Source organism: Geotrypetes seraphini, chromosome 2, assembly GCF_902459505.1.
Source record: "Geotrypetes seraphini chromosome 2, aGeoSer1.1, whole genome shotgun sequence".
Taxonomy (NCBI): domain Eukaryota; kingdom Metazoa; phylum Chordata; class Amphibia; order Gymnophiona; family Dermophiidae; genus Geotrypetes; species Geotrypetes seraphini.
The window spans coordinates 442290311-442317284 of NC_047085.1; the positions used below are offsets into that span (position 1 = coordinate 442290311).

General features: G+C 42.6%; 1 protein-coding gene across 4 annotated transcripts in view; it reads left to right on the plus strand.

The window, feature by feature from the left end:
• The window catches only part of APBB1IP (amyloid beta precursor protein binding family B member 1 interacting protein), a 267594-nt gene that overhangs the window by 49883 nt on the left and 190737 nt on the right, over positions 1-26974 (plus strand). For all 4 annotated transcript variants that reach the window (XM_033931405.1, XM_033931404.1, XM_033931406.1 and 1 more), the window contains exon 2: positions 25658-25729. In XM_033931405.1, coding sequence (XP_033787296.1) covers positions 25658-25729 — 72 coding nt within the window. The remainder of the gene's footprint in view (positions 1-25657; positions 25730-26974) is intronic.

Here is a 26974-nt window from a genome sequence, read left to right on the forward strand (position 1 = left end):
AAAAAAAAAAAAATAAACATATAACGGAATTTCTGAAAAATTTTTCTTTGATGTTTTGGTCTTTCAAAATGCCTTGGGACTAAACAGACTGGCAGTTTATGGAGTGTATAATTGCGAGTATTTCTCCCTTATCTTATGGCTGAACTTTTGAAATGCTGTTCTCAACATGGGAGTCAACTCCAGACTACGTTCCTTCTCTGGAACCTGGAACAGACTGACTGAGTCAATACATCAGGCTCCGTCCCTGGCAGTATTCAAACCCAGGCTAAAAGCCTACTTTTTCAAGGCTGCTTTTAACTCCTATCCCCCCCACTCACCTGTTAAGCACCCATGCCTGAGAAACTCCCTAACCCCCTACTTGTCCTGTTTGTCTGTTTGATTAGACTGCAAGCTCTACTGAGCAGGGACTGTCTCTTGAATATTTAATATACAGTGCTGTGTACATCTAGCAGTGCTAGAGAAACGTTATGTGATTTATCCTATGACTGACCATGCCACGTTTCTCTCATAAAATGTTCTTCCATACTCTGTCATACTGTTCACCATCTTTGTCCTACTATACCAGGGCTGCCCAAGTCCGGTCCTCGAGATCTACTGGCAGGCCAGGTTTTCAGGATATCCACAATGAATATGCATGAGAGAGATTTGCCTGCACTGCCTTCTTGGGTATGCAAATCTGTCTCATGCATACACATTGTGGATATCCTGAAAACCTGGCCTGCCAGTAGATCTCGAGGACCGGACTTGGGCAGCCCTGTACTATATGCCATATTTACCATACTGTGTTTTACCATACTATGTCTGCCATGCTACAATCTCTCATGCCATATTGACCTCACAGTTTGCCGCTCCATGTCTTCCATGCTATGTTGGGTCATGCACGCTTGCCTTACAATTTTTGTCAAATTGTGTAATACTATGTTAACCATGCTTTGTAATACTCTGTTTGCCGTGCTATGCTCACCATGCTATGTTTTGTCATGTTTTACCATGCTTTAACAATGTTTGCCATCTCTTTCAACGTTTGCCATGCTGTCTTCTACCATACTATGTCTGAGAGTGTGGCACAGGGTTTAGAGGAGGGATCTCAAAGTCCCTCCTTGAGGGGCCGCAATCCAGTCGGGGTTTCAGGATTCCCCCAATGAATATGCATTGAAAGCGGTGCATGCACATAGATCTCATGCATATTCATTGGGGAAATCCTGAAAACCCAACTGGATTGCGGCCCTCAAGGAGGGACTTTGAGACCCCTGGTTTAGAGTTACAGCCTCAGCACCCTGAGGTTGAGGGTTCAAATCCATACTACTCCTTATGACCCTGGGCAAGTCACTTGGTCCCCCATTGCCCCAGGTATAGTAGATAGATTGTGAGCTTGCTGGGCAGACAGAGAAAAATAATTCAGTGCTTGAATAAATCCATATAAACCATTCTGAGCTCCTCTGGGAGAGCAGTATAGAAAATTGAATGAATAAATAGTGGTAGCTACGTAAGCTATGTTCCCTTCTCTGAGTGTAGCCATAATGCTGTTTGATGTAGCTCAAATGCCCTGTGCTACATGAACACGTATCCTGCTTGCCCTGTGGCAGCTCATGTTACCACTGCCTCCTCCTGTCACCTTCTAGTTCCCTTGTTGTGTCAAGCAGAGAGAGGATAGAAAAATAAAAGAGGTGTTTCTTACTTACTTGCTCCCTCTTTTGCCCACTGTACTTGAGCTGTACAGTACTACCAGAGTTGTACCATCCACACTTTCAGACTGATGATAAAATTGAAGAGGGTAGGAATGAAATCTATGATCATGGATTTATTTATTTCGATTTCTATCCCGTTCTCCCAGAAGCTCAGAACGGGTTACATGTAGACATTCACAATCGTTTGAAAACAGACTAGTCATGACAACAAATAGGTTACAGTAGACAATAACAGAGCTTATTCTAGGGACCACACTGGTCATAGCGAAGAGTACTAGGAGAAGTATATTGAGGAGGCAGTTTTTAATGGCCCAATTGGCGGAAGAGGAAGGTCTTTACTGCTCTGAGGAAGGTCATTAGTGAGTCTAGCGACCTGATCTGTGGAAACACTGAGTGAGACCTAAAGAGTTTCCAGGTACGAAAGAGAGATAATTGTACATGAATCAAGACTGAACTATGTACTCTCTCTGCCGTTTAGTTCCTCCTAAACAAAGCTGAAGCACATTGCACATGCAGTAAAGCTTTCAATGTTGCCTGTGTGGTCTCTATGATTTCCCTAAATTGGGGGAGAGGGATGTTGGCTTCCAGTGCAGGTAACATGAACCTTTCAGAAACAATGAAAATCCCTGCAAATTTAAAATGCAATAGTTATGTGTTTCCTTTAAGTGATTCTGACATACTTTTTTACTGAAAGGGATTAGTTGACCATTTGAAAGATTGGAAAATGAAGTGGCCATGAAGTGAATTACGAATTCGTGGGTAGGTTGCTTTTAGAGGCGAGGAACAAGGATAGAAATGGGAGGAGCCTGATACTTAATAGCAGGAGGGAATGTGACACGAGATACTTGTACCATGAGAGAGTTGGTGAGATGAGGGTCTGGATTCATTGAAGGGAGATGTGCCCCTCTCCTACAAACTTGCCTCTAGTCTATATGCATGACTTTAATTGGCAGAAATAATTTAAAAAATAAGTATTCACAGCATTTCAATATATGAAATACAGGAAGGGGAAGGTTATTATCAGTTAACTTCTGCTTTGCCATTTTTTCTACTTCTACAAGTCATAAATAATTGTGTTAGGGTCAGCATTTCATTGCAGAAGCTTGGGAAAATGGAGACAAAAAATGCCTTCCACAACATTGCATTTACCACATCGGTAAGAAACATCCAAGCATTTTTCAAACTGTCTACTACTGTGTCTTCATACTGCCATGATTCAGCATGCTAAAACGGTTCCTTTTTATGTATAACTAATAAAAAGCTGCATGATATTAGAAGGGTGTAGATAATGTAAGGTAGCATCAAAAAGATATTAAATTAGATTTCATAACACCACGTACAGTATATGTGATATGTGCAAGAGTAAAACCATCATCCAAGCCAAACATATAACACTGATATTCAGGTTCAAATATTTATAGTTGTACATAGAAATATTCTTATATATGTTGTCAGGGGTAAAACCTATGGCCCTTAGGCTGCAGATTCACAGCTGGAACCCTAGAAGCCACAGGGCCAAGACTAAATCCAGTGAAATATTGCACATCGGACAGCCAAAAGAGAAACACACCCTACCCCAGAGGTTCCCATTAAACCAGCATAGGCCATAGGGTATGTCCTTTGTTAGAGACTAAGTAAAAGCAGAGCCAGGCAACTCTGAGGGTAAAGTTTGTATTAAGATTCTGTCATCCTCTGCAGAACGTAGCTGCTAAGATGATTGTGGGGGAGGGGTTGTCTCTTGATGGGACAGGGCAACACGATATTTGAGGGCCTTGCGTTGGTTGCCAATGGGAGATCATATACAGTAGTTAAGTTCTTACACAGGATAGCTTCAGGCAATGAAATGCTGGGTCTCTATATACCTGAACACAATTTACACTCAGAAACTTTAAGGCAACATTACCTACAGCTCTTCACAGTTTGATTACAAGAGTATAAGAAGCTCAGTAGCAGAGTTAGGGCCAGTAGTACTTAATTCTCTGCCTTTATTGTAGAGCTTTAAAATTATTTGAATGCTGCAATAAAAAGTAATGTTATTAAGCCATCTTATTGGATTTGAGGCATTACTCTTAGTTGTGAAAGATGTGGGCACTAGCTATTTACATGTGTTAATCATTTATGAAGTAATTTAGGGGAATTTATGAAATTGTTATTCTGATTGCCATTTGGGTCCCTCTTTGTTGTACTCTGGCTTGAGCAAGTAATTCGTAAGTGGAAAATAAAAATCCATATTAAATTCAATAATGCCATCAAATAAATATAATGCTAGCTTTACTAGGTGAATGAAACTGGCTAAGGAAATTTCTTCATGCACAGAAAGTCTTTGGGACTATTTCGTCTAAGTATCTTTCATAGTTAATGTAAAGGTGGGGAAGAATACTGTAATGCAAATAAATTCCTCTTTGGCTTGCCCCCCCCCCCCTCTCCAAAAAAAAATACCTTGGGTTGCTTCCCCTATGCACTTCCCCCCCCCCAAAAAAAAAAATATATTTTTGTTTAGTGATGACACTTGCTACATACAAATGAATTAGCTGAGTATCAGAAATATTTTAATCAGCAATAAAATCCCAGATGTTATCAACATGTAAATATTGTGTGGGAGACATATTCCAGTCAGAGGCTTTGAACTGGGTCCCGGAATATTTTACACTGCTGACTTATTAATATTCTCACTCAGATAATAAAATTGTTTCCAGCCGTTGGCTTCTCTGGCTTTAGTTTGACTTTTCTTCCCATTCTCCGATCTTGTAGCCTCCTTTTTTTTCTGCCTAAACTTTTATAAAACATTAGAGCAAAGCCACATTGGTTTGGCAAAAGTTAAATGCACCTACTTATGACACCTCGATGGCTGGCTTACGTGGACACACCTAAATGCACCATGAGCATGCACAACTTATAGTACTTTAAAAATCTTTTGGGATCTTGCCAGGTATTTGTGACCTGAGTTGACCACTGTTGGAAACAAGATATTGGTCTTGATGGACCCTCAGTCTGTCTCCGTATGGCGACGCGTATCATCTTATGTTCCTAAGTTGCGTGTGTTGCATGGCAACCTTCTCTTGACACACCCAGGCTCTACCCATATGTATGCCCTCTTAACAGTTACACGTTAACCCCAAATTCTCTATATGGTGCCTTAAGTTCTGTGTGTAAATAGGTGAGTGCACAACTTAACTGATTAATTGACACAGATAATTGACAATTAACAACTCATAATTGATACTAATAGGCACTAATTACATGTGCAACTTGGAAAACGCAATTCTATAAAAAGTATGAGTTAATTTCAGCATTTGAAAGGGGGGGGCGCCAGAGGCAGATTGTGGGTGGATCATGAACATTCCTAAAAGTTATGCGCATTGTTATAGACTACGCCCAATCCACGCACAACCTAGGCGCAGGTGCACCTAAAAAATTATGCAATGCAAAGGCACGTAGCGCAGTTCTTCAAAAAAGTATGTGTACATTGTAGAATCACGCTAAGCAACATTCTAGTCAGCACTGATCTTTTTGACGCTATATATAGAATCAGGCCCTAAGTGACTTAGGTGCACTGTTTATAGAATAGTGCCTAGCAGTAACATGCATAACTGCCAAATATTGGTGTCAATCATGCAAATAAGTGCTACTATTCTATAAACTAAGTGCAACTTTGCCACCTAAATTTAGTTGGCAACTTATAGAATTGTCTCTCACAGTTTTAGCCTGTCTCTCTCTCTCTCTCTCTGTGGACACCACTGTCATCCTCCCTGTCTTGTCTGCTCGCAATCTTGGGATCATCTTTGTCCCCTCTCTCTCCTTCTCCACCCAGATTAAAGCTTGCCGCTTCTTACTCTATAATATTACCAAAATCTGACCTTTCCTCTCTGAGCTCACTACCAAAACCCTTATCCATGCCCTCATCACCACACGCTTAGATTACTGCAACTTGGTGCTCTCAGGTCTTCCGCTCTGCCATCTTTCTCCTCTCCAATCCATCCAGAATTCAGCTGCATGACTCAAATTCTGTGAGAGCTTCTATACTCATGTTACTCCTCTCCTAAAGTCACTTTATTGGCTTCCCCTCTGTTTCCGAATAAAATTCAAACTCCTCTTACTGGCCTACAAATGCATGCACTCAGCTGCCCCTCGTTATCTCTCTTCACTTCCCTCCCCCTGTGTTCCCTTCTATGTGCTCTCCTCAACAGCTGGTTTTAAGAAAGGTTTGGACAATTTCCTGGAGGAAAAGTCCATAGTCTGTTATTGAGACAGACATAGGGGAAGCCAATGATTGCCCTAGAATGTGGAATGTTGCTACTCCTTGGGTTTTGGACAGGTACTAGGGACCTGGATTGGCCACCATGAGAACGGGCTACTGTGCTTGATGGACCATTGGTTTGACCCAGTAAGGCTATACTTATGTACCTCCTATCTTTGCCCTTCTCTTCCTCTGCCAACTCCAGACTCCATCCTTTCTGTCTTGCTGTGCCGTACACCTGGAACAAACTGCCTGAATCCTTGTGGTAGGCTCTGTCTCTGGCAGTGTTCAAGTTCAAGTTAAAAGCTCGCCTCTTTGGAGACTGCTTTCATCTTCTAACTCTTCTCACCTTGGGTTCTGCATCTGTCTGTCCAAGTTAGACTGTAAGCTCTTCCAAGCAGGGACTGTCTATTTAATGTCAAAATGTACAGCGCTGCATATGGCCCTCAGTGCTATAGAAGTTTTAAATGGTAGTAGCCATAAACAGATCATTGGCGTTTTTGGAAAGAGGGTTTTAATGGAATACAGAGGGTGAAAACCAGATTGGAGTGGATTGCAAATGGCTTGAGAGAAAAACATTGGTGGAAATGAACAGTAAAGATACAAAGTAAGGCAGTGGTCACATAAGTAACATCGTAGGGTTTATTGAAACCAACAGCAGGTAACGTGTACAATTAGACCCAACACATTTGGGTTTCGGGATCACTACACAACTGATCAAATTGGTAGTCTACAACATGTTTATTTATTATTTATTCAATTATTTAGCTCGCCCTCCCAAAGGAGCCCATAACGGGTTACAAAGTACATCCACAATATAATCGAGACAGGACAGAGATGACATAATTTACAATATAGACATGACAATAAAACATATACACTAAGCAGCATCTGGTAAGATTAGGTGGCGTAGGTGCATTGACTCTGAATGGCATTTCTGGGTGCACGTCCTTAAGGCACTGGGTTTGTAAAGAGGAAGCTCCAAAGTCCATCTAGTGTTCTAACAGATGGGGGGCTGGTGTGCCATAGTCTGGGCATGAGATGTGCGTAGGAGCGTTTGCGGGCTGTTTCAGTTTTGAAGGAATCACACCTGCAGGTCAACAAACAATTCTTTAAATGATTCTAACAATGCTCCAAACTATGTGCAGCACTTTCAAGCAGTTTGGATGCAAAAGGGATAAGAGAGATAGGACAATAATTTGCAGAGCTGGTAGGGTCCAGTGAGTTTTTATGAGAAGTGATGCGATTACAGAAAGTTTAAAGACAGTGGGAACACTGGGAAGTGAAAGACAGATGACAGGTGGAGCAATGACTGCAGGGGAAATTGAGCTAAGTTAGCTGGGTAGAAATGGAGTCAAAGAAAGAAGTAGAAAGTTTGAAGCAGAAGAGAAGCAATTTCCTCCTCTCTCATTTCATAAAAGGAGAAGTGGCTAGCAGGGACCAGATGGAAGGAAGAAGAATGATGTGGCTACTGTTCTGTGAGCCACACTGACCATCACCACGTGGCCATGGTATGGCTTGTATCATAGGAAGCAGAACGCTTTTTTGTTTGGGGGGGCCTGCAAGCTCCGCCCCAGACCCCGCCCCCATAATAGTTCTAATTGTAATACCATTTTTTCCATTCATTTTTCATATATACACACAATATAATCTTATTAACAATACATAATGGTTAACCACAAAATTAAACTACGCAAAGTACACTATATGTTTCTCAACATTCATTCCTACCAGAATATAGATAACCTCTATGCAAATACAGGACCACAAACTAAAAGTACTAATATATACAAACAAAACCCTAAGATGCAAGACTCTGCATGCAGTACAACCACCAGAGAAATAGAAACAAATGCATTTCTTCCTGAACAGTGCAAAATATAGACTGCAGATGTAATTTCTTCAAAACTGACACAATTCAATCACTAAATTGAAAATAAAATCATTTCCCCTACCTTTGTTGGCTGGTGATTTTGTTTTTCAAACCGTCTTTTCCCAGACGCTGGCTGCACGTCCTTCTGTCTGTGCTCTTAACTGTGTATCCAGGGCCACCTTATCCATTTACTGTTTTTTTCTCTTTCACTTTCTGCCATATATCCATCTTTTCAACTGAAGACAGGGTAATGTAATTTAAATAGGAGATAAGTAAAGTGCTTAAAGTCCAAACTATAAGACTTATTCCATCATATATATATATGGGTAAAATACTGTTTTTCTCAGCAGATTGAATGGATTTCTAAACGCTCAGAGATATGAAACTCTAATATGGAGCCGAAGCCCCAGAGGAGTTCACCTTACAGTCATAGCGTCATAAATTTGTAATCAGTCTCTGAGACATAACAGTATATTCCCTATTTTCTTTCTTTTTTTTTCTTTACTTTTACTTTTTTCTTTTACTTCTACTTGTTTCTTTTTAATTCTTCTTACTCAATTGAAGTTGTAAGGTTATAAAAAATCAGATGACGATCATTAATCAAATTTAAATTCTCAACTTAACTTAAGTCTATTCCGGGGACCCAACGTGGCCCCATTTCGATGTCTGCTTCAGGAGACCCACTGCTTCAGGATGTCTGCTTCAGGAGACTTCCACCTCTCTCTTCCAATCAATGATATAGTACCATAGTCATGACTGTATTTCTGTAATCTGTATATAAATACAAGTTTAAGAATAGTACACTGTGCAGTAACTTCAAACATACACGTCACAACACTACAAAAAACTTTGCTGGCAAGTAGAGGACAAAAGCAAATCTTACCATGATTAACTTGATCATTATATGTGCAGTAGCGTCCCTCATGTAACTGATGAAGAACACTGTCAGCGGCCAGTTTAAAAAGATGTTCATCATCAAAAAACGTAATAACGTCACCAAGTGATGACATAGCCAATCGACTTGTATTAACTTTTAACATTCAACATTCAACTTTCTTCCATTTTTCTGCTTTCTTCTCAAAATCTACTTTTCCATGTCTTCCCTTCCCATCTATCCATGTGTACCATCTCCTTCCTCTTTCTTCTCCCCTATTCCCATCTATCCATAAGCAGCATTTCTTCTTATCTCTTTCCTGTAACACCCATTGCTGTGCACCATCTCCTCCCTCTGCATCCTTTTCATCCTTGTGCACCATCTCATCCCTATTCCATGGTCAGACAACTCTGTCTTCCCCATTCCCCCCTCATATGATCTGGCATCTTTCTCCTTTCCTTCTCATAGCCTTGAATCTCTCTCCTCTCCCATGGTCTGGCATCTCTCTCTCCTTTCCTCCCTCTTCCCGAGGTCTAACATCTCTCTCCTCTCCTTTCTGCGGTCTAGCATCTCTCTCTCCCCTCATTCCCTTCTATTCTGTGGTCTGACATCTCTCTCTTCCCTCCTTCAATCACCCTTCTCCAAAATCTGATATCTCTCCCTTCTTTGAGTCATCTCTCCTCCCTCCCAGTGAATATTTCTCCCACTCTCCTTTCCATCACTATCATGTCCAACAATTCTCTCTCTTTCTTCCTTTCCCCATATACATTGTCTCTCTTTCCCTCTCACTCCACACACCTATGTCCAACAATTCTACGTTCCTTTTCCCTCCCCTATCGGCAGCATTTCTTTCTCTCCCTTCCCACAACTCCACCTGTGCAGCATCCCTCTTTTCCTCCTTTTCTACCCCCCTCCCCAGCCTGTGCATTTGTCCTTTCCAACCTTCTCCCAGTACATGCAGTATCTGTCTTTCCCAAACCACCCCCCCCCCCAAGCCCCTGAGCTTCCCTGCATTCCCAACTCTCTACCCCCAGCCCCAGCCCACGGCATGTATAATGTTATTTTCTTCCTTCTCCCTATAGGACCCTGCCGCACGACCTCTTTCTATGGCTTTGAACTCTTGACTCCTGACTCCCATCTCTCCCACACACCTGCCTACTCCCCGGTGTTTGTTTTTTTAAATTTTCAGGTAGCATCGACGAGATCAGCGTCTTGCCATCGGCCTGCCCTAGAAGTCTTCTTTCAGCAGCGATTTCCTGTTTCTGCATAGACGGGCTGCTGCTGAAAGTAGACTTCTGGGGCAGGCCAACAGCAAGACGATGATCTCACCGACGCTGCCCAAAGATTTTTTAAAGACAAACACCGGGGAGGAGGTTGGTGTGTGGGAGAGTTGGTTGTCGGGAGTCAAGAGTTGAAAGCCGAAGAAAGAGGTCGTGCGGTGGGGGGAGAAGGAAGGATATAACATTGTACACATGACACTGACCAGTGGGGAAGCAGAGCCACTGCCAATGTTTGGGGAGGCCACAGCACCTGTGGCCCCCCACCCCATTCTGATGCCTATGCTTGAGCACTCCAGAGATATATTAACTATTGTTGGATATGAAAACACAGTTTTTACATTTGCAGGTATAATCATCTTTAGAATGCTAACTTTTAGAGTGAATCTGAATTAAATGGATTAGTGAAGATCTTTTAGATATAACTTTCTAGAATACTTTGAGGGCAAAAATCAAAGCCCTTTTTACAGCTGAATTATATATTTCTGATTCTGCATATTTGTTAAGTCTTAAATGCCATAGAGGGACATTTTCAATAGGACATCTAAGTCCTATTTGAATGTTCCCTGCAAGATGTCCAAAAGTCGGGACAGGGAACATCCATTTTCAAAACTGCTAAATGTTCAAATTTTTTTTTTTTAATGACTTATTTGGATGTCTTGACCATCTGGACATCCAACCTTAGGATGCTTAACTTTTTTTGCCATTTTCAACCACAAAAACGTCCAAGTTCAAAATGTCCAAATCTAGACCATATGCACATGGGAGGGGCCAGCATTGTAATGGACTGGTCACACAGATATAATAACATATTAACATAGTAAATGACGGCAGATAAAGACTTGAATGGTCCATCTAGTATACCCAACCATACATGCTCCATAAATTATTCATTTAATTTAAATGGTCCTTTTTCTTAGATATTTCTGGGCCAGAAACCCAGAGCCCTGCCTGGTATTGTGCTTAGGTTCTATCTACTGGAGTCTCCGTCAAAGTTCACTCCAGCCCATCTTAACCATCCCAGCCATCGAAACCTTCCCCAGCCCGTCCTCAACTGAATGTCCATATACGGGACACAGACTATGCAAGCCTGCCCAGTACTGACCTTTGTTCCTTCAATGTATATATAACATAAAAATAACATAAAAATTCATTTCTAGACCGCATCACCTTCAAGTTCTATGCGGTTTACACAAGATTAGTTAAAAATACACAGTAGCTGAGAATAAGAAACTAAAGACCCAAAAACTTAGAAAATAAGTATGTCTTAAGTTGTTTCCTAAAGTGTAGATAAGATACAGACATCAATAGTAGAGATTTCAACTCCTTATCCCATAAAGCAGCCTCATATGAGAGATCCTCTGTGTTCATCCCACGCTTATTGAACTCTGTCACCATTTTCTTCTCCACCACCTCCCTCGGGAGCACATTCCACGAATCAACCACCCTCTCCATAAAGAAGAATTCCTAATATTACTCTTGAATCTACCACCCCTCAACCTCAAATTATGCCCTCTGGTTTTACCATTTTCCTTTCTCTGGAATAAATTTTGTTTTACTTTAATACCTTTCAAGTATTTGAACATCTGAATCATATCTCCCCTGTCCCTCCTTTCCTCTAGGGCAGACATGTCAAACTCTGGCCCGCAGGCCAAATCTGGTCTGCGGTATAGTAAAATTTGGCCCGCCAGTCATTTACAACTTTCCACTTAAGCTGGTACAAGCGCCGCATCAAAAATGTCAGCTTAAGCTGGCCCACTGATACAAGCATCTCATCAGCAGCCTGTAGAGTATTGCTGGTCGGCCATAGCAATCCTTGCAGGCTGCCGTAACCTCAACAGCAAGTTCAATCTGCTGTGATTGAATACGTCAGAGGAGGGGCGGGACCGCGGCAGAGAGAACGTGCTAAGGAGGCCGACTCTAGAGCCTTTGCTGGGCATTCTCTCCTCTAGCGCCGCAATCATTTCACGCCGAGGGACCCCCATCCCCTGTGCCCCATGATACAGGAAAACGTTAAGTGCCCCAAGAAGGGGCTTGCTTGCAAGCCTTTTTGATCAGGAAAAGGAGGAGCGGAGAACACCCTGATTGCTGAAGTTTGCAGAATGTGAAACTTGAAGGAAATGGAAAACATGTGGAATTTGAATTATTATTATTAATATTAATAGCTAGAAAGCTTGCTTGAATATATCCTAACTGCAAACCAAAAGGAAAATATATATATATTTATAACCCTCCTGAGGTGGTGTTAGACAGCAAGCGTGAACTGGGACCTAAAAGAGAGAGGAAAAGTTGGGGTTGGAGAGGTGGTAACCCTTTACTTCTACTAAGACTAAGGGGTTCTTTTATTAAGGAGCACATTTAGCGTACCTTAATAAAAGGACCCCTAAGTATCTTAATAAAAAAATGTGGCCCGTGACTTAGCCTATGTTTTAGACTTCGATCCCTTATGTGATTGAGTTTAACACCCCTGCTCTAGGGTATACATATTCAAGGCTTCCAGTCACTCCTCATATGCCAACAAATGTAAAAATTGTGTTACTTTTTGGCACATAGGTCTAGCCCTTCCCTTTTCATTTTTTTTATTTTGTGAAACGATGTATCCCTAACAGTTCTCCTTTCGTATCATGTCGTCTTCCCTTTATTCTATCATGCATCTGTTCCCCCTACTTTAGACTAACTTATAGACAATGTTTTTTGTAAACTGCTTAGGATTTGTAAGCAGTATATCACACTATAATAAGCTTGAAACTAGAAACCTGAAACATGTAAGTTCTGACATGGACGTCATGGGAAATCTTCAATTATCACCACAAAACGTTCATGTGCTAAGCACACCCAAAGCACACCCATAACACACCTCCAATTGAAATAGAAATCTACTGAGACAATTTTTTAACATCATATTTATTGAGTTTTGTGTTTTAAAAATACAGTCAATACTAACATCAAACAACAACAATAAACAGTAGAAATGAGCAGGAACAATCAGATCTATCGTGTTATTCCTTCACGGAGACCTACAGAAGCCAAGCCCCCCCCACCAAGGAACCCCCTCCCCCCTGGCACTCCAGTGTCAAAAGTTCAATAGAGAATTTCTAGCTTACTCAGACGTTTAAATATCAGAAAGGGCTGGACTGAGAGCCGTCGTAACAAACAAAATTGATACCGCTGGCTATATTATTTCCACTAGTTATCATTTCTGTAGTGCTGAATGGTGTACTTAGTGCTGTATATTCAACATGTAATACACAGACCCTGCTCAGAAGAACTTACAATCTACTTAGGATAGACAGAACAAATGGGACAGATAGGGGTTGGGTTTCTTGTAGAGAAAATGATAGGTATCATACAGTGAGTGGGAATTAGAGTTGAAAGGAGGTGAGTAGGCTTTTAGCTCGGATTTGAACACTGCTAAAGACAAAGCTTGACGTATTAACTCAGGCAGTCTATTCCAGGCACCTCCCATTGGAATATCCTTTGGAGTGGCTGGGAAGAAATACCAAGTTCGGTCCTGGAAGATCTACCTACCCGATTTACTGCAGCAACTGTGGGTCTGTCAATGGAACCTTCTTTAGAGGCCATCATGACTCAGACCCCTGTTACATGGCAAAAGGTGAACAGAGGGACAAAGAGGCCTGAATTCTCGGATAAATCTATGGATAATAACCAATTCTAAATATGGTATTTTCCTGTTTGGATGCTCTATTTTAAGGCCTGATGGCATAGGATGGCTCATGATAATTATGTAGAAAACATAGGAGATGCTACCTTCACAGAATATGAAAGCAGAAGAAAAACGAAGGTGACTGATTGGTGTTCAGTCTCGTTTATTGATTAAAAGGACACGACATGACCATGCTAATTATGTGACATTGTGCACTTAAATCTGACATTTTAAGGTCAGAGATTTTATGCTCTTCCTTTTCTCCCTTGAAGGGTGGAAGTAAAAGCGGACTGTGGTGTGGCAGGTGTACATTCTAAGTGGGGAATTATATTGGGGAAATGGTAGTAGGGACAAACGAGAGACCTTTTTGCAGTATTGCAATCTGATCAGTGGAAGGTATAATGGATGCTAGGTTGATGACCGGGATTTCATAAGAACATAAGCAGTGCCTCTGCCGGGTCAGACCAGAGGTCCATCCCGCCCAGCAGTCCGCCCCCGCGGCGGCCCAACAGGTCATGATCTGCCTTAATCACCAGAAGGGGCCCCCTTGCCCCCTAGGTTTCTCATCGAAGTCCTATCTTCCCATCAATGTCCTAACCCTCCGGCCTTGCACCTGCACGACCTGGTGAGCTGTCTATACTTATGCAACACCCCAGCACCTCCCTCAGTACCCCACGATCCCCTTTTCCCTCAGGAATCTGTCCAATCCCTGTTTGAATCCCTGTACTGTACTCAAACATCTATGAGGAGTTCTGACTGTAGGATGGGTGACTTCTGCCCCTGCTCCTCCCTCTGTTCTGTGTTCTCTGCCGATAATAATTCCTGTTCCTCGTTCTCGATGTGTCCCTGGCTTGCTCCAGGGACCAAAGTTGGTCTAAAAAAGTATTGGTGTCTGAGATGGAATTTGAATTAGTGATGTTCATGGTGTTGGACATATTAGAGACAGGATCTGTAACAGTGTGCGAGGTGATGGAACTGGTAGGTGGTGATGTGAAGTCTTGTCTGAACAACTTCTAATACGTTTCCTTCCTCATTGAGAAGCACTGAATGACTGCCCAGTGTACATTTGACTAAATGAACACATTTGCTTGCTGTGGTGGAGCCATAATGAGCCAGTGAAGGATAGTATATCAAACACCATCAGTGAGGGCTGAAATGGAAAGAGACATCTTTGGCATTTGTGCTTGTCATAGCATGGGGTATAGGGGTGTCATATTTTGAAGTCACAGAGGCCATCCAGAAGCTTTGCACTGGTCTTGCCACAATCAAGCACTGGTTGAATTCATGGAACACATACACAAAGCGGAACCAATCAGGTAGCTGTTTTCCCAGAACCAGAGTTTTCCATCTGGAGGGCAAGAAGGCCGTCATACTACAGGGATACTGACTTCTTGGCCTGCATGGGCTCTAAGCAAGAAAGAAAGCTGCTGGATAACTACAGCAACATTTGTTTCCAGGGGAAAAAAAACTTTTACAAAAAGTCAACCCTTGAGGTTTCCGAGAGCTGTAGGAGGTGGCAAGGTTCCCATATGCTTGTCTGTATATTATCCCTGACAGCAGTCCTTGATGTCTGGTCCAGGCCTAACCAGTGATTGTAATTTCTATGTCTGGAATGTTTCCTTTCTGTTATTTTGAAATAATAAACAGTACTGTATGCACACTTACTGTAAAAGCCACCTTTATGCTGAAGCCTTAAGTCTACTATTTATTGCAGTTTTGTACTGCTTGACATAGTCAGTTCTGAACACTTTCCGATGTGATATTAAATAGATGGCATTTGTAGGTTTTTGCAGGGCATATGTAGTAGAGAATGACACGGTGACAAAATTCATCACCGTTCCTGTCCCCACGGATAACCGCGGGAAACCATCTTCATGTCATTCTTTAAGGAAAGAATCAGAGTATGAATGGCCACAACCACTGACCCGCAAGCTTTGCTTTGAATAATGCTGATGTAGAAGGACAGAGGATGAAATAGACACTAGAAAATGACATGGGTTTATTTCCCGTGGTTATCCACGGGGACGGGGATGAATTTTGTCACCGTGTCATTCTCTAATATGTAGGTTCTTACATGAAATGTTTTGGAAAACAGTTCCTAGCAAGGGTCACAATATCTTGTTAGGCAGGCAGAGCTTCGAATAATCCCCTTCCATTATTCACTGCCTTTCTCATTTCTTCCCTAAATCGATTCCTAGAAATATAGAGAGGCCATAATGGGAAAGCAACTGCAGTAATATTCAGCTGTTTGAAGGACACACGACGCCAAGGTTTCCCAGTTTCAAGACAAAAACACAAATTTAAAGGCCAGTGGAAAAGTTTAGTTCAATTATAACAACAGATGTTCTAAAATAGAAAAGCAAACAAGCTAACTTCCTTAGCCAACTATCAACAAATTACAAAATAGAACAATTTCACATTTATTCTTATATTTATGTAAAGTGAAGGTCCACTCAAAAATCAAGGCTACATCAAGTGTTTGCAAACCAATCTTAAAATGTAAACTACTGGGGCCAGGTTGTGGTTCAAAACAGTGTTTCTCAAGTTGATCTGTAAGCCATGCTGCATGGTGAGGATTGAGTATCCCTTCTGACAGGGGTTGTTTCAGGGATTCCGGCAGGAAGTGGGAAGGCTGGGCGTGGGTGTGGTTTCACCCGGAAGTGGCCTTAAGTGAGCTTATGCAGCCCTAGGTGTCTCCCTAGCGATGCAATAGGTGCCTGAAATGTCAAATAGATGCAGCTGCTAAACTGGGATGCCATGGACAGTGTATGGAGGTTTGGGGATGGTGGCGAGAGGGCATCCCTCCTACCGGCTGACTGCGGTGGGGTTCGGGGGTTCCCTGCCACGGCCGTTCAGCTGATCATGGCTGGGAGATTTCCTTGCCACGATCAGTTTAGCAGCCTACAGATGCCTACAGCGTCCCAATTGGCTGGCTAGACAGCGGTAGGATGCCTATGGCCGCCTACAGTCGGGACACTGTTTATAGAATATGAAGCTTGGGGGAAGGTAGGAAAAGAGATGCTTCACACAATAAGAATAGGGAAGGGAAGGTGAGATACTAGACATGAGGGTGAACAGCTTTCAGCTACCTTGGGGGATAGCACTTGGTTGAAGACCTTCCTTTGCAATGGCCGGCCTAACTGAGTTGGAAAGGGGAAAATCCACAGGCAGTGGCGTACCAGGGGGGGGCGTAGGGGGAGGTCCGCCTCGGGTGCAGCCTTAGGGGGGTGCACAGCTGGCCCGGTCCCTATCACGCTCTCTCCCTCCTATCTGTCGCCCTCCTTCATGGTGCTTTCATACACACCCCTTACCTTCGTGGCGCTTTCACCCTCCCCAGGCCCGGTCTGGTCCGACAAACCTCCCTGCCCTGTGGCCGGCGGTCTAAACTTTCTTCTTACGGCAGACGCAGTGTTGTAGTTGCATATGGCTGCCATAAAGGTTGTCTCTGACGCAACCGGAAGTTGCATCAGAAACTACCTTTACGGCAGCCATATGCAACTACAACACTGTGGCTGCCGTAAGAAGACAGTTTAGACCGCCAGCCACAGGGCAGGGAGGTTTGTCGGCCCGGGCCTGTTGGGGGGGGGGGTGAAAGCGCCATGAAGGTAAGGGGCAGGGAGGGAGAAAGGGAGGAAAGGTGGGGTGGAGAGGAAAAGACGCTGAAGGGAAATGGGTAAAACAGAGGGGGGAGAAGGACGCTGAAAGCACATGGGGAAGACAGAGGGGGAGAAGGACGCTGAAAGCACATGGGGAAGACAGAGGGGGGAGAAAGAAGCTGAAAGCACATGGGGGAGAAGGACGCTGAAGGGAAATGGGGAAGACAGAGGGGGAGAAGGACGCTGAAAGCACATGGGGAAGACAGAGGGGGTGAAGGATGCTGAAAGCACATGGGGAAGACAGAGGGGGAGAAGGACGCTGAAGGGAAATGGGGATGACAGAGTGGGGAGCAGACGCTGAAGAGAAATGGGGAACAGAGAGTGGGGAGAAGATGCTGGAAGGGAAGAAGACAGAATTGCCAGACTATGGGGGGAGAGGAGGGAAGAAGATGGGTGCCAGACCAATTTGGAAGGGGGGGGAAAAGGGAGAGGCACAGTAACAGAACAAATGGAAGACGCAGAGAGAAGAGAGACAGTGGATGGAAAGAATTGAATGAGAAGATGAGGAAAGTAGAAACCAGACAACAAAGGTAGAAAAAAAAATTATATTTCTTTTTCTTTTTTTTTTTTTTGCTTCAGGATAAAGTAGTATATTAGTTGTGTTGATAAAAATTTATAAAAAAGCCCTGCCAGCTGAACATCTATTTCTCCAGTTAAGCAGCCAGAACTTTGATTTATAAGGAAGGAATAAGCTAAAAATTGCAGTACTGAGGCTTGTATGGATGCTGCGGGGACGGTAACGGGGCGGTGAAGGGAATGGCGGTGACAGAGCAGTGAATGGGATGGTGCAGTGACTGGGACAGAGTTTTTCCCTGTGTTATTCTCTAGTGCTCACATCAAAAGCTTCCCTCTGACTCAGCTTCCTGTTTCCGCTTTTGACTGAGCACCGCGTTGCCGATCTGAAGTTCTGTTGATGCCAGGGGTAGAAGGAGGCCCGTTGCTGATCTTAAGTGTTATCATGGGGGGTGGGGGGGGTGTTGCTGATCTTGTTGCCAAAATCGGAAAGGCGAGGAAGGGAGAAAGATGGGCCTGTGGTGGCTGGAGAGATTGAGAGAAGGGGGCAGATGATGGAAGTGGGGAGAAAGGGGAGAGAGAAGAGGGCAGATGATGGAAGTGGGGAGAAGGGGCAGATGATGAAAGTGGAGAGAAGGGGGAGGGAGAAGGGGAAGATGATGGAAGTGAGGAGAGAGAAGAGGGCAGATGATGGAAGTGGGGAGAAGGGAGAGAAAATGCTGAATGGAAGTGGAGAAAGAGAACATATACTGGATGGAAGGAGCGATAAAGAAAAAGGACATATGCTGGATGGGAGAAGAAGATAGAGATAGTGAGATAGTGGAGGGGTGAAGGAAAGGGGTGGCATGCTCTGGGTAGACATAGTGAAAAGAGGAAAACTGAGGACTGCATAGTAAGAAAGAATTTAATTTAGAGGGAGGCAGAAAATAAAGAAGGAAGACCATAGAAGGGAAGAGAGAGGAGAGAGAGAGATGCCAGAGAACGGGGAAGGAGACAGAGATATTAGATCTGAGCTGAGGAAATGAGAAGAGAGAGATGCTAAAAACCACAGGGGGGAGGGAAAAAGAGATGAAAGGAGAAAGATGCCAGACCATGAGGGAACAGAGGGAAGATGATGGATGCCAGACCAAAGGGGGGGGGTCTAGAGGAGAGATGGAAGGGGGAGACAGACAGTTTCTGGAAGGGGCAGACAGTGGATGGAACAGGCAGATGCTGGACTGAAGAGACAGGGCAGATGCTGGAAGGAAAAGAGTGAAAAAAAGATAAAAGCAGAAACCAGAGACAACAAAAGGTAGAAAAAAATCATTTTATTTCCATTTTGTCATTAGAATATATCAGATTTGAAATATATATCCTGCTAGAGACATAACTGGGGACTGCAAAGCCCAGGCAGTGCTTCTTTAGCTTCTAGCTGGCTTAGGGCTCTCTCGGACCAGGGGGCAGTTGCCCTAGTTGCACTCCCTTAACACTATTCCTGTCATGTGTGACTGCAGTATTCTGTTAGCATGATATTTCTGTGTAGCATTCTATAAGAATTTGGCTTGTTCAGTTTTCTTGATAGTAGAGGGGATATATGTGAAGGGGAGGGGAGACAGGGGTTTTGTTGGTCCTTGCTCTGTATATTTATATTTATAAAATGACAATTGTACAGAATATGGTTTCTTTTTATACTTTAATAAAATATGTTCAATATAAAATCATAACTGAGACTTGTGCGGATGGGATCAGATGGTTTGCGGGGACTGAGCTTGCGGAGATGGGGCGGAAATGTGTTTTTTAAATTTCAGTCTTAGTAGTTTGCCGGTCCACAAAATAATTTTTTTATTTCTGCCGGTCCATGGGTGTAAAAAGGTTGAAAAACACCGCTCAAGAGCAGAGTCGGCAGTTGCGCTGAGGTGCAGGAAAGTCCCCTGATGACTCATCTGCCGGCTTTGCTCCGGAAGAAGTAAGTTATGTCGAAGGGGGTGGACCCGGCAGACGCAGTCATCGCAGGTCCTTGCCGCAACTCCCTGCGTCTGCCAGGTCAACCCCCTCCGACATAACTTACTTCATCCGGAGCAAAGCCCGGAGTCATTGCAGGACCTTCCAGCACGTGGCTGCCGACTCTGCTCCAGAACTAGTACGTTGGAGTGGGTAGACCGGCAGCCAGCAGCTACAGTCATCGCGAGAAAGGAGCAGGACTGCTGGAATGAAAGAGTGGTGCAGGGAGAGAAAGGGGGCAGGGTGATATGGAAGGATAGTGCTGATGGAATTGATGTACAGGGAAAGGGGAGAGAGCTATAAGGGGGAAAGATACTGGATGGAATTGGATCGAAAGGAAAGAAAGGGGGTAGATGCTGATTGAAGGGAATGGAGAGAGAAAGGGCAGACATTGGATGGTAGTGTGGCAGGCAGAGGGGGAGCTTATGCTAGATGGAAGTGCAGATGGGAGAGTGCAAATGCAGGAAGGAAATGGGAGGAGAGAAAGAGGGGAGCAGACGATGGAAGTGGACAGAGAGAAGAAAGTACAAAATGGAAGGGGTAGAGAAAGAGGGCACATGATAGAAGGAGGGGATAAATAAAAGGAGAACATATGATGGGGGAAAAGGATTGAGTTAGGGAAATACTGGAGGGGGTGAGGGAAAAAGGTGGCGAGCTGTAGGTAGACAGTAAAAAAGGAAATTGATGAGAGGGTAGTAAGAACGTAATCTAGATGGATGCAGAAAATAAATTGAAAAGGAAAATGAGGGAAGAAAGGGATTGCAGAAGGGAAGGAGAGGAGTGAGAAAGGGATTGTGGGAGAGGGAAGGAGAGGAGAGAGATGCCAGACTAATGGGGGTGAAAGGAGAGATGGAAAGGGGAGGCATACAGTTTCTGGAAGGGGCAAAGAAGGAGAGAAGATGCCATATAGGGGCAGAAAGATGGCAGACTGGATGGAAGGAAGAGAGTAACAAGAAGATGAGGAAAGCAGAAACCAGAGAAGACAAAGGTAGAACAAAAATTGTCTATTTATTTATTGCTTTAGGAGACATGTGTCACTGTTTCTGTGGTGCACTGTATGCAGAGTCCAGCTTCTTGCTGGTTCAATTTAACCTTTGTCTATGCATTTCTATTTTATCCCCCCTTTTACAAAACTGTGGAGCATTTTTAGCGCCAGCCGTGGTGGTAGCAGCTCTGATGCTCAGAATTCTATGAGCGTCAGAGCTGTTACCACCGTGGCTAAAATCCACACTACAGTTTTGTAAAAGGGGGAGGGGATAGTTTGTGATGACATATTCCATACTAGGCGAAGGTGTTTTCTGTGTTCTATGTGTTCAAAAGACATGGTTTTCTGTTAGGATTGATCTGTACTAGTCTGGCTTGTTTAGTTTTACAATGGGTGTATTGATGTTGTGATGTAAGATGCTGCCTTTTCCTAGGTACTCATGTGTGACATGTGACTTGTTAAAAGCCCAAAGGAGTTAGAGGGAAACTGCCAAGCCCCGAAAATATAAATATCAAATGCCATTCAATGTCGGTGACAGCAGACACTGATCTGCAGTAGTGGGTAATATAATTCTCCTTGATGGCAGCTGTTTTTACTTTTTTCTGCCTTTCTGGGACTAATGCTTCTCGCCCACAGTACACTTCAGTCTGAGCAGGCTGATTACCTTTCATCTTCTGCCTGGTTGAAATAGGTTGGAGGGGGGGGGGGGGAAGCAGAACTGGGACAGCTGCCTTTACAGAAATGCTTGTTTATGTTTCTTCTCCACTCCTCTGGAGGGATCATATGGCCTGCCCTGCACATGTCACACATTGCCACAGTCTCTGATTAACAAAGGAGCATCCTACACAAATATCAACTCTTAAAAGCTTTGCATTTCATATGATTTCTATGAATGTTTTGGGTTTTGGCCACCATGAGACCGGGCTATTGGGCTTGATGGACCATTGGTCTGACCCATTAAGGCTATTCTTATGTTCTTAATGTCACTGCTGAGAATTACAAGTGGAATAAAAAAGCAAGTGAAGTATTCTAAACTTAAATCTATGGTACTCTTGCTAAGACACTGCCCACTGTGATCCTTCTTAGAACAAAATGCCTTAATGCTTATACAGTGGTGCCTCACACAACGAACTTAATTCGTTCCAGGAGCAAGTTTGTTATGCGAAAAGTTCGTTATGTGAAACGCGTTTTCCCATAACAATACATGTTAAAAAAAATAATTTGTTCTGCAGCATAAAATATGCTAAGATGACCTAAAAAAAGATAAATTTGTCAAAATGGTGAAAATGGTGGTCTTGCCGAGGCCAAACTCTTTGACGAGGTCACACTGTTTTACCCCACATTCACTCCTTCTAATTATTTCCCGTTTCATTTCAACAGAAATCACCTTCCTGCTTTTTTTAGAAGCCATGATATATAAAAAATATTGAGTTTATCTTAAAAGGACGACTGTATACAGTGAGAGAGGGCAGAGTCTCAGCGGCAAAAACTGGGACTTAACTTTTCTTTTTTTTTTTTCTAGCATCGGGGAAGCGGCGAGAGTAGCTCCGCCCCCCCCCCCCCCAACGCATCAGCAGTAGGCGCCGGGCCCCTCCATAAAAGGAGGCGAGCCGACGGTCCGCCACTGCACAGGGAGCCAGGCGAAGGGCTGTGAGAGAGGGCAGTTAAGCGCAGTGAGTAACGCAGCTCGGGCGACTTCGTTGTGTGCAACGAAGTTCGTTGTATGAATCAAGACATGAAGTTCGTTGTGTGCAGCGTTCGCTGTGCGAGGCGTTCGTTATGCGAGGCACCACTGTATTTAAAAAAAAAAATCTCTTCTAAACATCTTGATGAACAAACAGAGTTTACAAGCAGTGGTCGCTTCTAATGTTAACTTAATCCAGAAGGTAGTTAGTTATGTGATGTCAGATATAAGCATACCCCAAAGCTATTGAGTGAGGGTGAATGTTTCTCAGTTTATGTTAAATAAGAACACATTTGGAGCCTTTTGGCTATGATCCAAGCACAGCGTCTGAGTTATGAGCTGAAGATGGTCCCTTCTAGGTCTTTTGACCTAGACTAAGAGAATCTAAAAGCATGGGGGAAGGGATTTAACCCCCCCGCCACCTGACTCTGCAGGGGACATGATAATACAACAACCATTATCAAAGCAGGAGAATTAAACCACCATCGGAAATACATGAAACAGAGATGATCTGGTCTTAGAGTGCTTTCAGATTTATAATTTGGAAAACAAATCCTGCTATGTGCACTTCCAAAACGTATACAATTGTTATAGCATAACTTTACAGCAGGACTGTAGTATTTTTTGTGGCACTTTCAACAATTTTCTAATATATAGTGCCTGTGATGAGGATCTATCTAGGGAACATAATTTTTAATGTGTAAACACAGCTTTGACGGCAGAAATAACCTTTTATAAAATTGGTTGTCCAATATGCTGCAAACCTACATGCACATAACTTGAATATACATAACTTTACCTAGAGCAGTGGTTCTCCACCAGGGGGTCAGGACGCACCGATGTGTCCCCAAGAGATGGGGGGAGGTCACAAAAAATTGGTATAGACAACAAATGTGTGTTTATTTTACAACCATCACTACATAGAGGAGAAATGATACTGACTTTTAAATACTAGAATGGAATTAATCTACAAACAAATCTTTTGCAGAGATGGGGAAGCGGTAAATCTAGAGGACAAAACATGAGTTTGCAGGATGGTAGACCTAGGAGTAACATCAGGAAATACTTTTTCACGGAGAGGTTGATGGGTACCTGGAATGCCCTCCCTGTAGAGGTAGTGGAGGTAAAATCAGTGACCGAGTTCAAAAATGCATGGGATAGACTCAAAGGAGTCCTAAATAGAAAGAGAATAGTATCAGCATAAAGTTTGACAGATCAAAAACTACATCTTCATTTATGCTGCACAGGATTGATGCTTAAATGGCAGTCCCAGCAGTAGGGAAGTGAAGCTGATGCTGGTTGGACTTCTAAGGTCTAAGGTCTTTGTCCTGTACATGGCAAGACAGATCGGGATGGGCTGGAGTTAGCTTTGAAGGTGGCTCCAACAATGGGGCAATTCAGCTGATGCCATACCGACTTCTATGGTCTGTGCTCCATAAACCAATCAGGATTTTATCGACTTCCATTATATCCCCCATCCCCCCCCTGTCTCTTTTCCAAACTGAAGATCCCCAACCTCTTTAGTCTTTCCTCATACAAAGAAGTTCTGTCACCTTTATCATCTTGATTGCTCTTCTTTGAACCTTTCCTAATTCTGCTATAGTGTTCCCCCATGAATTTGCAGTTCGTGGACCTGGTCATTCACAGTATTCTCCAACTGCCTCTTCCTGCGTGTCAAAGCGGCTCCTGATTGGTGAAACCCAACTTTAGTACAGGAAGAGGCGGTCGGAGCATACCGCGAGTGATTTCCTTCACTCTCTGTGCTCCAGCTGCCCTCTCCTGCCTCCCCAAGTGAAAAATCATATTTGCAGTTTTTCGATATTCGTGGGAGTTCCTGGAATGGAACGCCCGCGAATATCGGGGGAATACTGTATATCCTTTTTGAAATACGGCAACCAGAACTGTGCGCAATACTCAATTGAGGATGCATCATGGAGTGATATAGAGCCATTATAATCTTCTTGGTCTTATTTACCATCCCTTTCCTAATAATTCCTAGCATATTGTTTGCTTTTTTGCGGCAGCCACAATGTGGTAACATTCATTTTATCAATCAGAAGCATGGATATTACTGAATTTAATAAAAAGAAATGCTGAATACTATGAATCATATATCTGCAGATTTTCTTATAATAAATTAGAGGGCTGGGGCATTTGCTTTCTCATAAATCTCCCATCTACCCAAACTCTCAAAATACAAAAGATGGAATCGCTGATAAATGTAGTGGCTCAGACTAATAGCTCTGGAAGAACTAATCTAGTGGTGTCATTAGTTATAACAAAGACAGATTCTTTCTAATCAGAAGAGTCTCCATTGTTGGCATCCTTCCCTACAATCAGAAACTGTAGGATTCTTTCTAACTCCAGGTTGAACTAAATTGCTTTATTTCTCTTCTTAAAGACCTCATAACAGCAGTCTCAGATTTGAAATTAGAAACCGTCAAGGGAACACTAGCGAGTCTGCTGTTGGGATGAACAAACAGTCTGATCTCTGAAAAGCAGGTCAAAAATCAATCAGCCCTGCAACTCAAATCACATTGCTATTACTTGCAAATGCTTATCTGAAGCAATAACTATCGTGGTCAGTGGTCAATCAGACAAACCTGAAGTGGCTTTTATGGTATCCTACAAACCTAATAGAGCTTGGAGATCAGAAAATAGGATGCTGTAAGAAGCAAGAATAAGTGACGAAATTAAGTATGCCTCCACGAGAAAGCCTTGTTTTTCAATTGCAGGTCCGGTGCTTTGGAATGGGTCTGTCTGGAGCAATACGTTTTTGTAACAATGTGCTTCTATTTTGAAAATTACTTAACGCAATTTTTTTTCCTCTTAGCTTTTAGCTGTCCCTCTGACATCCAATAAAGTGTTTGAGAATGACTACAGTTTTTGTTGAACAATGTAAACAAAGCTGATTGATGTTTATAATATATTGGAAAATGGATGGTAAAATGTGGCCTCTACTGTGTATGTTTACTTGTAAGCCACTTAGGAGACAAGCGGATGATAAGTTCTTCAAATAAATAAATAAATAAAACTCATGTTCAAACTAGCTTTATCTTGCATTTGTTTTTACCTGTCCTTCCTTAATTCTGTTATGTCATGCCACATCCTTTGTTATTTTACAAGAAGCTAGAGGGAATGCAATCTAATTGTTACTTATATCAGGTTGTAAAGTTTTATGCATTTACTAGGGCTGATGAAGTTCTCCTCTGATCTTCTGTTTCAGATGGAGCAAGCATGTGATGATATAGATCAGATGTTCAGCAATTTACTGGGGGAAATGGACCTCCTGACACAGGTGAGTTTTAAATATGTTTAGACCACCATTTAACTGTGATGGAGCATACTGACTTAGTGGTACAAAAAATGGTTTTTTGCACTTTGGAAGTTAAAGACTATAAAAAAATATTTTGACCCATTATCTTTTAGACTATTGGTGCAGGCATTGGTTTTATCCGTATTAGATTACTGCAATATTGTTTATTTGCCTCTAAGAAAATTGAGGATAATTCAGAATACGGCTGTCAGATTGATCTTAGGCTTAAAAAAGAATAATCATATTAGTCCTTATTATCGATTGTTGCACTGGCTGCCAGTGGAGGCATGAGTCTTATTCAAGTTTTCTTGTATTTGTTTTAAGTTGATTTTGGGTCTATCTCCAACTTACCTTTTATCACATTTTATATGGTATAGTCCGATGAGGAAAACTAGAAGTCAACTGTTATTTGCTTACCCGAAAATTACTGGTTGTAAATACAAGACTTTTCTGGATAGGACCCTTGCATTCCAAGCAGGTAAACAGCAGTCTTGGTTGGGTAAATGTATTTGTCAAGCCATGCCGTCCTATAGTACGTTTCGGAAATTGATTAAGACGACATTGTTTGAAAAATTAATTTCATAGTGTGGTTGCGTCATTATGAACTGTTATTCTAAGTAAAAGTTTATATAGTATTGTCTTAAAGAACATTTGCACTTTTAAGAATTATTTTGTATTTTCCTACCATCTTGTATTTTACTGATTGTCCAGTCTTCTTTGGTGTAAACCGCCTAGAAATCAGCCACTTATGGCGGTATAGAAGAATAAAGTTATGTTATGTTATAAAAAATAAATGTCTCTCATCTCCTCAGCCTTTCCTATCTTCTTTGATGGCTTTGCAAATGCTTATCAACTCCGCTGCAAGATTAATCACAGGGGCTCCTAGGAGTACCCATATAACTCCTGTGTTGAAGAAACTATACTGGTTACCTATGCAACAAAGAGTGCAGTTTAAGATTGTTGTGATTGTACATCAGACTTTGTATCCTGCTTCCCCAAAGATTTTACAAGAATTCTTCCAGCTCTATAAACCGAGAAGACAGCTTAGAGATGTAAATGGGATGAAATTAAGTTTGGAGGGTCGACTATGCATGCTAGGAACGGAGCATCAATGATATCTGTAGCTCGCGGAGAATTATGGAATGCCTTGCCTGGTATCCTGAGGTTTTGTATGTGGAGGATGAATTTTAAGAAAATGCTGAAAACTCGATTATTTGCCAATGCCTT